Below are 16,510 nucleotides of genomic sequence, written 5' to 3' on the forward strand. Positions count from 1 at the left end.
CTACTTCATTCTACTTTCATCTCTTCTTCCTCCTGTCTGCAGGTGAATATATTAAGACTTGGAGGCCCCGGTATTTCATCCTAAAGAGTGATGGCTCTTTCATCGGCTATAAGGAGAAGCCTGAGACGTCAGACCACAATCAACCACCTCTTAACAACTTTTCAGTTGCAGGTCTGCCACAGTCTGCTGTCTGTCTCCATGCACACCAGATCGTGTAGTACTCTAAAATATGTCTCCCTCAGTTTGTTTATCACTTAAGGATTATCGTTTACAGAAACTTTTGCTAAGGCAGTTTTTTTTTTTTTAAATTTCTGTTTCATGAATTGATTTATATCTGCCAATATTGCATCAGTGCTTCCCACAGGTTTGAAATATACTTGTGGTGGTAGCCGGGTGAGAAATCTTCCTATTACCCATGGCACAAAAGTGGTCTACTACATGTGACAAACAAACAATGTGTAATTTTTAACAGTATTTTTATTTATTGAAATGAATTTTAATTAAATAACATATTACATTTAATTACATACTAATATTATGCATTATTATGCATTGTAAATTATGCAAAATTACAGCATTTAAATGGTTCACATTTTCTCTCAGTGAATGGGACACATTTTACTAGTAAAATTTATAAAATGAATAATATATGTGCCAAATAATGTTCTTAGTCTTTTCTTTCTGTGGGGGAAACTACAATAATTTACTATGAATTAAATGGAAATCAAATTAAAAACAATTTATAGTGTAACCAAAATACCAATAATGCCCAAAAGAAAAAACTTGGCGTGTGACTTTTAATTATAAACAAGCCCGAAATTCACTGGGACTCTTATTTTAAAAATGTCTGTACTATTGCAGGCTGATCCTTCAGATTTTTACAATAATCTAAAACATTTTATATAAAGGCCATAAAGTAGATATTGTAATAATTCATCAACTTGAGTTCATTATCAATCGCTTGGCATAAATCTGCGCTTTTCATTGTTTGAGAATCACAAGCCCAAGTAAAGTCTATGTGTGGGAAGCACTGTTGCATGCATTGTTTTCTGCTTATTTTAAGTTTTATATCACTTCTAGCACTTAAAGTTGGCTTGAAACCATAGTTGGGACTTCATTTTGTTCATCAGGAATTGATTGGCTCATTGTTTTTTTGCTATTGCTGTGATCTTGTGTGAGTGGCAGGTTGTCCCGCTCTCACGCCAGTAAACATATCGTCAAAAAAGAGAGGGGGGGGGGGGGCAGTTATTTTGATTAAAGAATATGAGGCCACGTGAATAAAAAATAAATAAATAAATAATGTGCACAAATAATTTAATAACATAAAAAATTTACATTAAAAAAATAAGAATGGTCAATTTTGATTTCATGGTGACTTTAAAGAATAGTGGTAAATTATGGCAAAAACTTTATTCGTTTGTCCGACCAATAGCAAATGGTGTCGGTGTTCAATAATACCTTTTTGAAAATAGACTTAGAAAGTATGAAAACTGAAACTGTTAACTACAATTTGACCAAAAATGAAAGAATTCATGAAAAAAATGACTTTATAATTGTTGTTATTATTATTATTTTCAATCAATGTTGAATGGTCTGATGTGTTTAAACCTGGAAATCAGAGTATTCAGTCAAAAAGAACCACCCAATCAAGACAACAAGGGGCACAGAACAAATCACAGTTCACCTTTAATATAAGTAATATAAGTTTAATATATGTTCAACTTTGACCCATTCAAGACATTTAAATCCAAAATCAAGCTTTTTAAAACCGATATACTTTGCAGAGTGTCAGCTGATGAAGACTGAACGACCTCGGCCGAACACGTTTGTCATCCGCTGCTTGCAGTGGACCACTGTTATTGAGCGCACCTTCCACGTGGATAGCAATGCTGAAAGGTGAGATGAGATGGAGAGTCCTGCTGGAATCTGTGTCTTTGTTGTGGATGAATGAATGAGTGGAAGAGAGAGAAAGCTTAAGATTGAGATGCTAAATGGTAGGGCTGCCCCCTAATAGTCGACGAGAAGAGGCTTAGTCGACCAAAATCCACTGGAAGTGGGACATCCAAATGCACACCTATCATTCATCGACCTCAAATATGGCTTATCATATGAAACATGTAAGTAGTAGCAACTTTACATGGCCGCTTACTTTAACGTTAACCTAGAAAAATGTGGGCTATTCAAGTGTTTGTGTGGAATGTGCAAGCTGAAGAGTAGCGCGCTTACTGCATGACGACTAACATGGAGGCACGGGTGCAATCACTTGATCTTAAAATACTGTCATTTTTTGGTAAAACATCATTTGAATCTGTAAAGAGTCTACTTTTATTTGTGCATTCACAATAACAACAAAACATTGTGCTTTTGTAAAATAATGAAAGCAAGCAGGGTGCGCTTTCTCTCTCTGTGAGCTTGTGCGCCCAAAAAAAGAGCTGAAACTCCATGTAAACTTGCCACACAGACACGAAAAATATACCCATAGAAAGCAAAATGTCTACTTTTAAATTAACCAATTCAAATGGAAAACAAATATTCTCAGGTTATGTAATCCGTTTGAAACGTGCATATAGGTGCGTCAACTACTGTGGAGATGACGAGTCATCATCATCAACATCATCACTGCAGCCAAAAATACATAAAACACTAGTTTATCAATTATTAAAATGTTAAAACAGTCTCTTTGCTCTTTTTCCCGATGCATTCATAATCATTACTTCTGTCGGTGCGCTGTGGCAAGCTGTGTCCGCTTGAACGCTGATTAGGCTATGTAGGCATTAAAGGCTCATTATTATAATTTATATGGTTTATTAATAAACGTGTGATTAGTTGACTAATTGCTTAAAATGAACGACTGCTAGGCTACGAGAAAAATCTTTAGTCGTGGGCAGCCCTACTATTTGGCATTTACTGGGAGAGGAGATATAGTTGTATTAACCACATTTTTGCCAATCAAAACAGGTTATTACTCACTGTCTGTTGCTTATAATGAGCCATAAACATTTCAGTGGAAACAGGAATTGTGTTTAGGTCATTTTGTGACTCAAAATTCTACCAAGGGATGGTAATCACGTACATGAGATCAGCGTAGGATCACACAAAATAACAAGAGGAACCCTAACCTCCTTTGCTACTTAGATTAAATAAATGACTAATGACTTATATGATTTCATCTTGATGTCTATGCAGAGAGGAGTGGATACGTGCCATCCAGGCTGTGGCCAATGGGCTCAAGTCCCGGGAAGAGGAGGAGCCAATGGACATCAACTTTGGCTCCCCTGGAGACAACAGTCTGGAGGGAATGGAGGCTGCGATCGCAAAATCCCGCACCAAAGTTGTGAGTGCCTTGCCTCAATGTGTAGCCACATTCTGGTTGTTAGGGTAACATGATTCACTTTCAGAAACCGCCTCATTTGACTGCTGTCCCAAGAAACCAGTTTCTTGCATAGCTGTGCTAATTTCATGTCTCTTGTGTCACCTTGCACTCTCTCTTCTCAAATAATAGAATTTCATCTTGTATTAATATTTCATATCCAGATATCATCATGTAGTAGCCATGTAATATACGACATAAAAAAACAAACCTCCAGTATTATGAGACCTCTGTGTTCTGTGTTATGAGACCATGCTGTAATGGTTTATTTTGTGGTGATGACTAGGTGAATTCTGTCATAATTGTAAGTGATATTGTACAAAACAATTCAATTGTGTGATTGCAAGTTTGCTATTTAAATGTATTTATTTTGTAAATTTATATTAATAATAATAATAATAATAATAGTTTTTTTATTGTAAATTAAAGGAAAAAAGTTTTAAAGTGCCTTTTTTATGCTATTTTAAAGGGTCCTATTTTTGTTTTGGAGGTTTCCTGCAGTTTACATGCATCCAGTATACCATAATGTATACATTGCAGGATCACTTCTTTTCTCACAGTGTCTAAAATGATTCAATCTAGGATCCATATGCTTTCCAGGAGCCTATACTTCTCTGATTGGTCAGATGGCCCAGTCTGTTGTGATTGGTCTATAGGATACAGCGTGTGTCGGAAACGAAACACTCATTACCATATCTGAATTTCAGCTCCGTAGGCTTCCTTAGCAATTGTACACACAGTAATGCGAACCGTAACGATGGTGTCGATTTTTACCGTATCAATTCGAGTGTGACTCGTCATCCTTTGGAAGTGCGTGCAAAGTGGATTTGCAGTGCAGAAAACAGCGTCATCTCGACATGTCGACAAAACAAACCAAACTCCTCCAGGCCTCAGCTACAACTACAGTGTTTGAAGGCGGAATACGCATAAACTTATGTGCTCAAATGAGTAGGATATATATTTTTTTATGCAACACGAAAACATGCACATAAACTACGATGGAAATACTTTTACCAAATAAATCATGCGCTTTAATCCTTGAAATTTTGCAGAACTTTTTATTTTCATAAACGGCTATATTACACATTGTGTGAAAGGTAATATCCGAAAAAGCATAATGGGGCACTTTTTCAGTTTGTTTTTCATAAAATTGCACTGTTTTTTTATGACATCATTCAGATCTGCATCACTGTAATTGTTCTATTGAGGTTTTATGACTGAGTAGAATTAATTCATATACAAACTTTTCAACTGGATTTTTTTCTTCCTCAGACAATGAGTGACTTTGACTACTTAAAGCTGCTGGGTAAAGGCACTTTTGGAAAGGTGATTCTAGTAAGGGAAAAGGCTACTGGGATGTACTACGCCATGAAGATCCTACGCAAAGAGGTCATCATTGCTAAGGTGGGCACCACACAAATCAAAATTTAAAATTCTCCTGTATGGTTTGTTTCATTGTTTCATGGTGGCATATCTTTTTGTTTAATTTATTTATTTATTTTTGTCTATTTCAGGACGAGGTCGCACACACAATCACAGAAAGCAGAGTGTTGCAGAACACACGGCACCCCTTCCTTACAGTATGTCCATCTCTGTTGGTGTTGTTTTGGTTTATTGCACCATTATCTTGGTTTTAGAATTGTTAATTCACATTTTTCAATCTTTCTGAGTACAGACACTAAAATACGCCTTCCAGACACGAGATCGCCTGTGTTTCGTCATGGAGTACGCAAATGGAGGCGAGGTTTGTCACATCCTCTCGCTCCTTACAAAAACAAACTAGAAAAGCCTTCACTATTCTGTCTCTTTTAAAATTCTGTTTTGTCTCCTTTTTACATGTTTCCAGCTGTTCTTCCACTTGTCTCGAGAGCGTGTGTTTACGGAGGATAGAGCTCGTTTCTATGGGGCTGAAATTGTTTCAGCATTGGAGTATCTGCACTCTAAAGATGTCGTCTACAGGGACCTAAAGGTTTTCTCCTTTTAATGTGCTGTGTAATTATTGAGAAAATAGTTTATGAATTGTGTTTGAAAAGTATGTCATGTAATTGTGTCATAGGCCACAATTCCTTTTTTACAACAAATGACAGATTTCCTAATTCTGTTTGAATTGCCTTTCTCTCTACAGCTGGAGAATCTAATGCTGGATAAAGATGGTCACATTAAAATCACAGACTTTGGTCTGTGTAAAGAGGGCATTACTAATGAGGCCACCATGAAGACATTCTGTGGGACCCCAGAGTACCTTGCTCCTGAGGTACTGCCAACTCACTCCATTAACATGTTTACTCAACTGATTTATAGATCATAGTTTAGTACCAGATTAAAGTGGAAAAACTCTAAATCAGGCTCATCTCAGAATTGACTATATGCACAGAGCGTTCTTTAGAACTTCTGCAATAATATAAGCCAGCTGGAAAAATTCCCGTGAAATGTCACTTGCTGGTGTGTTGAGCATCAATAGTGTAATATATAATAATCAGAATATAGTCACTTAAATAGTCAGACCTAGCATTAATTTAGTTATTCAAACGTAAGACGACTTATAATTAAATAAATAAAGACGTCCTCTTCGGCTTAACTCAATTCAACCATCATTTTTTACACTTTTGTGTGAAAAAAGTGTCAGCAATTAAAAATGTATTGTGGACTTTAGTTAGATTCATTGAATAAAATGTGAGTTTTCACAAGTGTGCCGAAATCATTGAGCTTGCGCTGCACTGACTGACAGCTTCTTACAAAGGGAAGGCACAGAGCTCACTTTCTGTGTAATTCATTCACAAGTTATTGTTTTTCATGAGATTTTGTGAGTACTTCATACTTCACCTGGACAAAATGTATTTTTTAAACCTAGTGATTTTATAATGTTATAATTATATATATCTAGCCAAGTTTCATATTAAAGTTTCTTCTTGCACCAAATGCAAGCGTCGCTAAGACCAGAAGGGCATGAGCAGAAGTAACCATGTGCACCGCCGCAGCTCACTGGCACCATCTTGTGCACCTAGTCCATTAGTCTCTAATTTTTAAATAAGTGTTTTCTATCAAATGTTGGATTTCTTACATCTTAAAATGTTTGGTTTTTACATATGGAGACAATCCCAGAAGAATGAACAAATAATGTTTGTAGTCATCACATTAAAATTAACATTTGAAGTGCTGGAAAAATGCTGTGTGTGCGTGTCTAATTACAGACACAGCATTTCTTATTCAAACGTACCCAATACCTTCGTCTTTGTTTCAATCAATAAAACGTTTTTTTAATTGGCAAATTAGGTAAGTGTGATAACTGCATTAAAATATAATTATAACATTAAAAAAAATCAACCATTAATGGTTTTATGTCGCTGTACAGCAAGTACAGAATGAACAGCTAACAGTTCACAAGAAATGCCCAAGCTGGCTTAAGTAACTGTGCATATGGTCAATTGCTTATTTTTGACCCATGATAATAAAATTTTGTGTTTTAAAGGCAAAATATGTAAGACTTAAATATGATTAAAATATCCAAAACCCACTAGAACAATGTTATATATTTTGTTGACTTGTGTATTTACATTATCCCAAATGTTTACAACAATGTTTAAATCCAGAGAAATCAGCTATTTTAACCAGTGTAACGGCCCGTATCATTACATCACCTTTCAATGACGCCATGTCCACGTTACCCTTGATTTCCGTACTTTCCTTTACTTCCGTAGAAACCATGGAAACACCAAAGACGCTTTAATATATTATGTGTTTTATTAGACAGGTGAGAATCTATTTGGATATCTTTATCGACAGAAAACTAATCATTGTTAACATGGTTAGTCTTATTGTTTGAATCTTTTGATTACTTGATTTACCGTGAATAACATGTAGGTACCATGCCCCAGACACCACATTTTTTGTCAAGTGGCTAACACGGCATAATCAGAAAGAGCTGTATTTGTAGTAACAGTAATACAGCATTCTCTCCGTCATACAATATATTTTAAAAAGGATTTGCATGCTATTTAGCAACACAAGTCATGATATTTTAATATCAGTCTAGTTTACTGAAGTGTGCAACAAGTGTCTCAGCTAAGCTAGCGCAAGTTAATGTAACATTATGTTTATAACACAATGTTATAACATAACTTTCAACACGTTCAAATGTATTTTTTGTATTTTTAGATTGTTTTGACCAAGTAAAACAGTGTTGCATTACCCCACAATTTTAATTTGTCAAATAAAGTGACCTGTGTGAGTAGTAATCAAGCACTTGTGGCTATTTCTTTAGAATGAAATATAAAAAATTAGGTGAATTTAAGTGATAAAACGTAGCATTAAAGGGAGGCAGGTGTTAAACGTAACTCTAATCATTATAAACATAAACAACAAAATGAAAGGAGCGGCAGCGGCCGACTGCATCATATAAGCATAATAAACTCAGCAACGTAAAATGTCTCAGGCTTTCAGCTCCGCCCAGCTTCATACCACAGTACTGTTTATGAAACTAATACATAAGCTCATCCATAAACATGATTTCTGATTGAGTCCTGCTGGCTTGCTTTCCATCACCTGTGGAGGTGAAGACAACAACTTCCATGATTCCACGCTCATTCAAGGCATCGTCAAGCTACGCCTTTTGTTATTGTTTGAATTAGCGACCACTAGCTCTAAAACTTGCATACTGTGCCTTTTAAAGTAGGAAATTATTTTGTTGTTTGGATGTTTTGAACTTCACCACATTGAAAGGAGAGCAGAAGCTAAAAGGCATCTTCACAATATTACACAATACATGTCAAGAAGTACTAGATCAAGTTAAGAAAATATTTTGCTCTGAGGCATTTCTTCTAGTAACTAGTTAAATGGTTAAACTCAAAATGTGTTGAGGCTCAGTTATGCAAGTATCATTTCATGTAAAATTTAGCATGTTATACGTTTAATCTTTTTAAATATTAAGAGATGGAAAGGAGTCATTAACATTATTCATTTGAAGCAATGTAACGAGAAACTAAAAAACAAATGGTGAAGCTATTGCTCTGTATTAATATAGTTATAAAAAAAAAAGCTTGATGTTGATTTTAAAATATTTCAGTTGCTCTTGGCTAACAGAAAAAGATGCTTTATAAACAAAGTATCAGTTTGTTATCTTTTATAAGCTTTCATTATTGGTCTTAAACCATAATAAGCTATTTAGATAATGGTTAAGGTAAAATTGTTGCTATGCAGCCTTTATAAAATCTTTCTAGTATTTGGCACAGTAATTTGCTGCTTGTTAAAGGTGCAGTTAGTGATTTCTAAGAAATAATGTTAATATTTGAAATCAACACCCAAACAAACACCCCTCTCTGCTCCGCCCCTAAAATAACACGTGCTACGCAACAGTCAACGATTAACAGCTGGCACATCAGACTGTCCCATTATTATAGCTAATGTTACAACAACATATCTTGGTTCTGTGAAACCATAGCAAAACCAATGTTAGTAACATATCCAGCAGAAAAAAGAAACCGCTGCATCTGTTTTTAGGCCTACCTGCTCTCTAACGTCTCTTCAGCACTTATCCAATGTTAACACGGGTCTTAACTCTTGCCTGATCATAAACCTTCTTGTTTTAATTATATTTCTCTGCCCTTGTACTGTTTGATCATTTCTAAGCCATCTATTTTTCTACAGTCTTTCTACAAATGTCCTGCTTGCTCACTCTCTCTCCTCCACCATCATGAGCCCTCTATTGCTGATTGGATATAAGAATGCTTTGGTGCAAACATAGCAAAATTGTTTCTCAGAAATTGTGTAATAAAGTTATGGCAATAATTCCAGATAAGTTTCTATTGGGGAAAAGTGGGGGGTACACTAGAAGGTGTTTCTTTTTAATCTTCCTGCTTCCTTTTTAATCTTCACATTCTTTGCTGTAGGTATTAGAAGACAATGATTATGGTCGTGCAGTGGACTGGTGGGGTCTGGGAGTGGTCATGTATGAAATGATGTGTGGTCGGCTGCCATTCTATAACCAGGACCACGAGCGTCTATTTGAGCTCATTTTAATGGAGGAGATTCGTTTTCCCAGAAACCTCTCGCCAGAGGCTAAGGCCCTGCTAGCCGGCCTGCTCAAGAAAGACCCCAAACAGAGGTAAGAGGAGCATCTGTTTCTACTTTTGTTGTGAAGAGAGTCTTGCGTATGTTTTAATAATACGAATTTGGTGTTTTGAAGACTTGGAGGAGGTCCTGATGATGCCAAAGAAGTGATGACACACAAGTTCTTCAATAACATGAACTGGCAAGATGTCCTTCAAAAGAAGGTAAAAGAGTTTTAAGACAGTGAGAGAACCAATTCATCAGATGAAATCAGAATACACCGTTAGGGCTCCTTCACGCATAATACAGAACACAAAACGTGAGATGTAGGCAATGGAATGGGGGAAAATACAAGGTCTTAAGACTTTTTTTTTAAAAGTTGAACTGATTTTAACTTGAGCGGCTCGTTTTTAGAACGCTGTGTCATGTGCGAGACGCTGCAAAAGATGCAAGATACGAGCATAAGGCCGGTTTCACACCACACACGTCAGCAGAGCGTGTTTCTTACGCCGCCCATGTTAACAGATCAGACCATTCACACCGCACACAGAGGTTGCGTGGCAGCACGTTGCAGGAGCAGAGCAGAAGCAGCAGTGCCGTGATCGTTTCGGCGCGGAGTCTATTTGTGCTGCGCTGCTAACGCTCAATTAAAGTGAAAGTACACTTTTGATGACCAAAATAAATATGATTTCACACAAAAAAGTGCTCAAAATGTACAGAATAAACATGTCTAGTGTGTTTTAACAAGAATTTGAGTAAGAAAATTAAGAATCAAAAATATTTATAGAAGATTTACCCATTTAACTGGTTTTTAATTATTCAGTTTGGGTGAAAGTATGGTGTATTATAAAAACAACTAAAGTAAACTAGCCACAAAATATGATATATAAACTTTTTTTTTAATTTATTACAGAGACAGGTAGGCTATATAGGCAGCAATACCTAAATCAAACACGAGTTTGTGGTCTATTTTCGCTGAGTTTGCTGTCTTGTAAACATGTACACTTGGCAGATGATGTAAACAAAGCTTACCTCATTCATTCATTCATTGATTGTTCGTTTATTTCCGTTTACATGAGAATGTTGTACACCTTCCCATGTTAACAAACTTACAAGACTATCAAGTTTATAAATGACCAACTTATAAAAACAAATTCATAGCTGTCTTTGTAACAAATTTTTTCATAACTTTGTAATGCTCTCATGTAGCTTGGAGCCGCTGCTGTGACGTACAAACACTTCTAGTGTGAATACTCGCGCATCTCTGCAGCTGCAGTTCATGCTGTAGTTGCGTTCACACGCCGCTCGCTCACACTTGCGGTGTGAAACCGGCGTAAAGGTCATTCACGTTTGTCTAGCACGTTTACATAAATAAACAATGGAAAAATAGCATGTTAGAATGGTCCTTTAAGGCCCTGATATACTTCAAGCGTAATCAAACTAATGTGACGTTATTTCGAACAAAATCAGGCCAAAATGAAGTTCGTTTTGTTGTTATTTGGAAATTCGAAACTGCTTTCCAAAGCGAACTTTCAGGAAAAGTTTGCTCCAGCTGCAAAACACCTTCGTACTACCATTGGTCCGTGATGATAATGTAATAGAAGGTGTGCGCCTCGGCTCCGCCTTCATTTGTGAGGAACAGTTGTTATATGATGACTCATTTCATCTGTAGAGTTCAGAGAGGTAAGATCACCGCGGGTGAAAACATGAACACACTGGATAGCTGCTTTATAGTACAAAATGAGGTTGTGTTTGTGATGAAATGAGGCACTGACACTAATTAAAAGCAAGCAGCTTTACAGTATCAAACATGAAAAAACAATCTATTGAATAAAGTTCTATATAAATAAACGTGACATGATTGGAATGTAATTTGCAGAGCTCGTGCTAACATACCAATGTTGTTAAGATCAGATGCTTTTATTATGCTTTCTATAAAAAATGCTTGCAGTTTTCAAATTTTTGTTGTTTATTTTATTATTGAGAAGAAAGTGTACAGCACGTATTTACATATTCATCTAACGGTCAATCTCAGCAGTGTGGGCGGAGGCAGATGTTCGATTACAGTATATCGCTGGTCACGCATTTCGAACTTCATTTTACTCTTAAACGAAGAACAAAAAAAACTTTGTTTGAAGTATATCGGGGCCTTTAATGTTTTTGACAAATGCTCTTAAATCTCATTTGCGTTCGTGTTCAAATCAGAGTGACTGATTGCAGTGTGTTCAGAAGAATTATACTGTCAAGCCAAAAGAGTTTATTTGTAGTTCATTAGACATTTAACATTGAACAGTCATTTATGCTGATATTTGCATGTGAATAATGAGAAACGTGTGAAAAACAAAATGTTCTCTAGAGTTTTTTTTTCTCAGACTCACCTCTCACCCTCATGTTTACTGCAGCTCATCCCACCCTTCAAGCCCCAAGTGACCTCAGAGACAGACACACGCTACTTTGACGACGAGTTCACCGCACAGACCATTACTGTCACGCCACCTGACCAATGTGAGTACCTCAGTCCTTCCTCATTGCCTGAGGAGTCACGACTCTTTGTGTGTCTGAGAAAACGATTAACATCGGAAGAGTCTATCTTTGGAAAATAACTCCATAATAGTGGTGGGAAATATATATATATTTTTTTTATTTCATATATTATATGTGTAATGGATTATCAAAAAGAAAAAAATGTAGGGTGGTTATTTTTTGGGACTTTGAGACATGGGCATTGCACCCAAATGTGGAGGGTTAAAGGTGCTTGGTATATTTGATTGGAAGTCCTGCATACATCACCAGAGGGTCTGTTGTTTTCGTCAGAAGATCTTCAGTTATGACATTTTGATTAACCTTGACATATGAAATAAGTAAAAAAAAAAAAAAGTTTGTTCTTAAACTTTTAAAAATAAAGTTTTTTGTTGAATCCGAATTTTTATTCAGAGACACAAACTGAGCAGAAATACGCAATTTGTTGCGGTTGTTATTTATATGGTCAAAATTAAGATGAAATTTTGATAGTTTGTAATGTAAATCAATCAGATCTTTATAACAGTATAGCAGACTACTTACCTTAAATGCATATAAATATCAATACTCCTTATAGCATTATTATCTCTAGGGCTGTAACGGTTTGTAGTTAACCCTTGATCCATACGGACCAGGCCCCATGGTACGGCATGTGATTCGTGGATTAATTGCAATGCTTAACCATCATAGAGTGAAAGTTTATCATTTGCAAATTTTGTCTTGCCAATTTACATATTCAAACTATTTTAAACCATTCCAGGGCAAGAAGAGGCGAAAGAGAACTTAATTCTGTACTCACACGTTTCAGCAAGTATTCTCATAAACGCAGTCACTTACGTCTTAAGTGAACGTAAACAGTTGAGAAAGAAATTGGATGTGTGTCATTTATATTGGATCAGTGCATTAGGTCTTAAAGTGACAGCAACCTAGAAATATCTGCTGCTGTCTGTCATTAATGTTAATCAAACAAAGATTAAACAAAAAACAAAAAAGATTAATATATAATTTTAAATATATGAGGACTATAGTGTTTTTACATTTAGGCCTAATTATTACATGTCTGTACCTGAATACTATATTTGTAACTTTGTTAAATTGTATTTATCTATGCTTGTATTTAGTGTATTTTTTTCCCTTTTTTTTTTTTACTGACTGTTCACTTGCTTTTAAGGGTGTTTTCACACCTATGGATCGCTTGTTTTGTTCTGAAACAGGGACTAAATTTGTTACAATGTTGCATTTTCTTCTTGGTTCGGGACAGCATTCTCACATGGAGAAGTGCAATTACACAACAGAGGCGCTCATTGGTTTTCAGCTGTGGTAAATAATGTGCTCACTCACAGAATCAGACACTACCGCTTTTTACCGCTTTTTTTTCCACATTTCCCTTATGAATTATGATGTCATTTTGTTCGTTGGTCCGTTAACTGGGTCGGATTGCTTTCACATCTCAAGCGAACCGCTCCAGAGTTCGTTTGAAAGCATACTGAGACCACCTCTTCAAGCAGGTCTTGGTACGCTTGTTTTGTCCGCTTTTAGTGCGCACCCGAGTGCGATTGCTGCTTTCCCACCTGCCCAAACGAACCGCACCAAAGGGGAAACAAACTCTGGTACGATTCAACCGAACTAAATGAGGCAGGTGTGAAAGCACCCAAATAATGTTTGAACTTTCTACTTTAGATAGTTTTTGCTGTGGTGTTGAAGTACCAAAAAAGGTAAAAGGGGAAACAAAGTTACAATGCTACATTTGCCCCCCCATACACCCCCCCCCCCCTTATTTTTTTCCCCTTGCTGATCAGAAAAATGATCTGATCTTTTACTCAAAAACCTTTAATAACATCAGAAAATGCAAGTTTTGTGATGTTGTACCACTTATCGTGATGAACTGTCAGAATTACACTCATAATATGATTTGATAGCGATTTTCTTAGCCAGAGTTACAATATTTGCTGATACCTAAAAAAAAAAAAAAAAATAATTCAGCGATTCAGCGATTTGATTCAGGGGTAAATCGATTGATATACAGATATTGTGATATGTGGCTAATTTACACTGCAATTTACATTTTTATTAAATCGCAAATGCTACCAAAATGAACATTTATCTGAAAATTGCACATCTTGTACCCCAATTAAGACATCCACAACAACAACAACAAAATACACTATGGATCACTTTTTTAAATAATAAAGAAAAATAAATAATAGGAAAGAAATTGCATCACACATTAGATCAGTAATCTGATCACAGCTCATGACATGCCAACAGTCAAGAAGTCTTTCAGGCTTTATGCTAAAATGTGCAATGTGTAAAATCTAGTGCAAATCCTCATTAGGAAACAACAAAAATAAGGTACTCCAGTTGTAGAAAACATACATTCATTAAGAAAAATAAATATAAAAAAGAAATGCAAAAAATAAAGCTGTTAACTTATTTTTATTTGAGGCAATTTTAGTACATCACAATCTGGGGCACATGCAGGGCTCAATGTTGACAATCTTTTCTACAGTACAGATAACTAAATTATAAGCAATAGCACAAGAAAATACAGTTGGGCAGACACAAATCGAAATATAGCTGCAAGCAGCAATTCGGGGCCAAGCCCCAGAAGGGGCAGTAGCGCAATACGGAGCAGGAAGAGCAAAAACAGCAGAAATTGAATGTACATGCTAAACAGCTCGTTCAGAAGGACAGGTGGAAATGAAATGAAAATTAATAGAAGTTCAGAGAATGAACACGGAATGAACTAAAAACACTTGTATATCATTCAAGAGGAATAAAGATTAGTACAATGCTTATTTGGATAAAAAAGGTATCAAAATGACTCATTACACACAATTGTATAAAGGCACCCCACACGGGATTCGAACCCACAACCTCCGGGTCCAATGTCCATTTCTCAACTCATTGCGCCACTGTGCAGGTGAATGTTGGCACACCTGCCGAAGTTCATTAGTTCATGTGAAAATGAACTCAAAATGAAGAATTTTTATAAAACTGCACTGAATGTTATATTTAATAACTACTTTAGATCATTCTGCAGCTCATCATGCTGTAGCGCAATACAGAGCAGGAAGAGGAAAAACAGCAGAAAATGAACAAACATGAAACAGCTGGTTCAGAATTACGGGCGAAAATGAACTCAGAACTTATGTACATAAGCTTAGATGAAAATGAACACAGCATGAAACAAAAAGCATTTATTTCTAATCCAAGAGGCAGTAAAGGAATCAAAACACACTATTTCATAAAACCGTTCCACCTGGGATTCGAACCCACTACCTTGGGGTGCAGAGCTCATCAGGTAACTGGCTTTACACATTGAGCTACTTGAGGATGCACATTCAACAATCTGTGGAAGAGAACTTTTAGTGTAAGAAAGAATTTACAAAAAAGCATTACTTAGCATGCTAACCATATTAGCATGCTAAGCTAACTTAATGCTAATGAAGCTCATGGTTAACTTGATAGCTGAAGAGCCACATTAAAGAGAATGACAACTGGTTAGCATGCTAAGCAATTAGCATGCTAAGCTAACTAGCATAAGACAACAAACACAAGCAAGGTCACATTCAGAGATGAATATCTTGGGAATGGTAGCGAATATCAAAAATCCATTCAGTCATTTCTGTGCGGCTCGGTCCAAAGATCACCTGAGCTGATTTTGGACAAAATTGGACAAAAATTGTAGGAGGAGTAGTGAAAAAATGGAATACTGTACTTTTCAAAATGGCCACTACTGTACTGGGTGGAGTCTTAATGTAAGATATTGAATGTGATCAGTATGAAGAGAGGAATCAGTTGTATTGACATTCATTTTTCTGGAACAAAGGGTTCAAAAGTTATAACCTTTACAAAAGTGAATATTTGAACTGGTGGTGGCGCTATAGACTTAGTCCTAGATACTCCAAAGTTGGTCAAATTACTTTTAATTACTATCACTACAAGCATGCCAAATTTGATAATTTTCCTTCTTATGGTTCATTGATTACCATACAGGGGGAAGAAGAATAACTACGAATTTGGACATAAAGGAATTGCATGTGATAGCTTCAGATTAGACCAGTTTTAGGCAGAATGCCTAGAACAGACACAAGTTCTGCATCTTTTCCTGCCACAGTACCTCATGCGGTCTGGGCATGTGTCACACTGAGTTTCGAACCCACGATGCAGAGCATTTGGGATCCGTGGCGTAACACATTGAGCTAATCAGCCATGCAAGTTCATCAGTATGCTAAGCAGAGGTTTCAGTGTGAGAAAGAGTTCACAAAAAAAAAAAGCTTCATAGCATGTTAACCATATTAGTATGCAAAGTTATTTAATGCCAACTAAGTTTTGGTTAACCTGTTGACTGAAGACCACATTAGAAAGAATAGCAATAGTTTAGCATGCTAAGCAATTACTGTGCTAAGCTAACTAGTATAAGACAACAAACACAAGCAAGGTCACATTCAGAGATGAATATCTTGGGAATGGTAGCGAATATCAAAAATCCGTTCAGTCATTTCTGTGCGGCTCGGTCCAAAGATCATCTGAGCTGATTTTGGACAAAATTGACCATAATTTGTGGGAGGA

General features: G+C 36.3%; 1 protein-coding gene across 2 annotated transcripts in view; it reads left to right on the forward strand.

Moving 5' to 3' along the window:
• akt2 (v-akt murine thymoma viral oncogene homolog 2) overlaps nucleotides 1-16,510 on the forward strand; it is a 32,490-nt gene that overhangs the window by 11,800 nt on the left and 4,180 nt on the right. For both annotated transcript variants that reach the window (XM_067389781.1, XM_067389780.1), the window contains exons 3-13: nucleotides 43-171; nucleotides 1,785-1,896; nucleotides 3,187-3,334; nucleotides 4,643-4,774; nucleotides 4,885-4,950; nucleotides 5,046-5,114; nucleotides 5,217-5,339; nucleotides 5,496-5,624; nucleotides 9,256-9,470; nucleotides 9,552-9,639; nucleotides 11,818-11,920. In XM_067389781.1, coding sequence (XP_067245882.1) covers nucleotides 43-171; nucleotides 1,785-1,896; nucleotides 3,187-3,334; nucleotides 4,643-4,774; nucleotides 4,885-4,950; nucleotides 5,046-5,114; nucleotides 5,217-5,339; nucleotides 5,496-5,624; nucleotides 9,256-9,470; nucleotides 9,552-9,639; nucleotides 11,818-11,920 — 1,314 coding nt within the window. The remainder of the gene's footprint in view (nucleotides 1-42; nucleotides 172-1,784; nucleotides 1,897-3,186; nucleotides 3,335-4,642; nucleotides 4,775-4,884; nucleotides 4,951-5,045; nucleotides 5,115-5,216; nucleotides 5,340-5,495; nucleotides 5,625-9,255; nucleotides 9,471-9,551; nucleotides 9,640-11,817; nucleotides 11,921-16,510) is intronic.

The sequence above is a fragment of the Chanodichthys erythropterus genome, chromosome 7 (genome assembly GCF_024489055.1).
Source record: "Chanodichthys erythropterus isolate Z2021 chromosome 7, ASM2448905v1, whole genome shotgun sequence".
NCBI lineage: Eukaryota > Metazoa > Chordata > Actinopteri > Cypriniformes > Xenocyprididae > Chanodichthys > Chanodichthys erythropterus.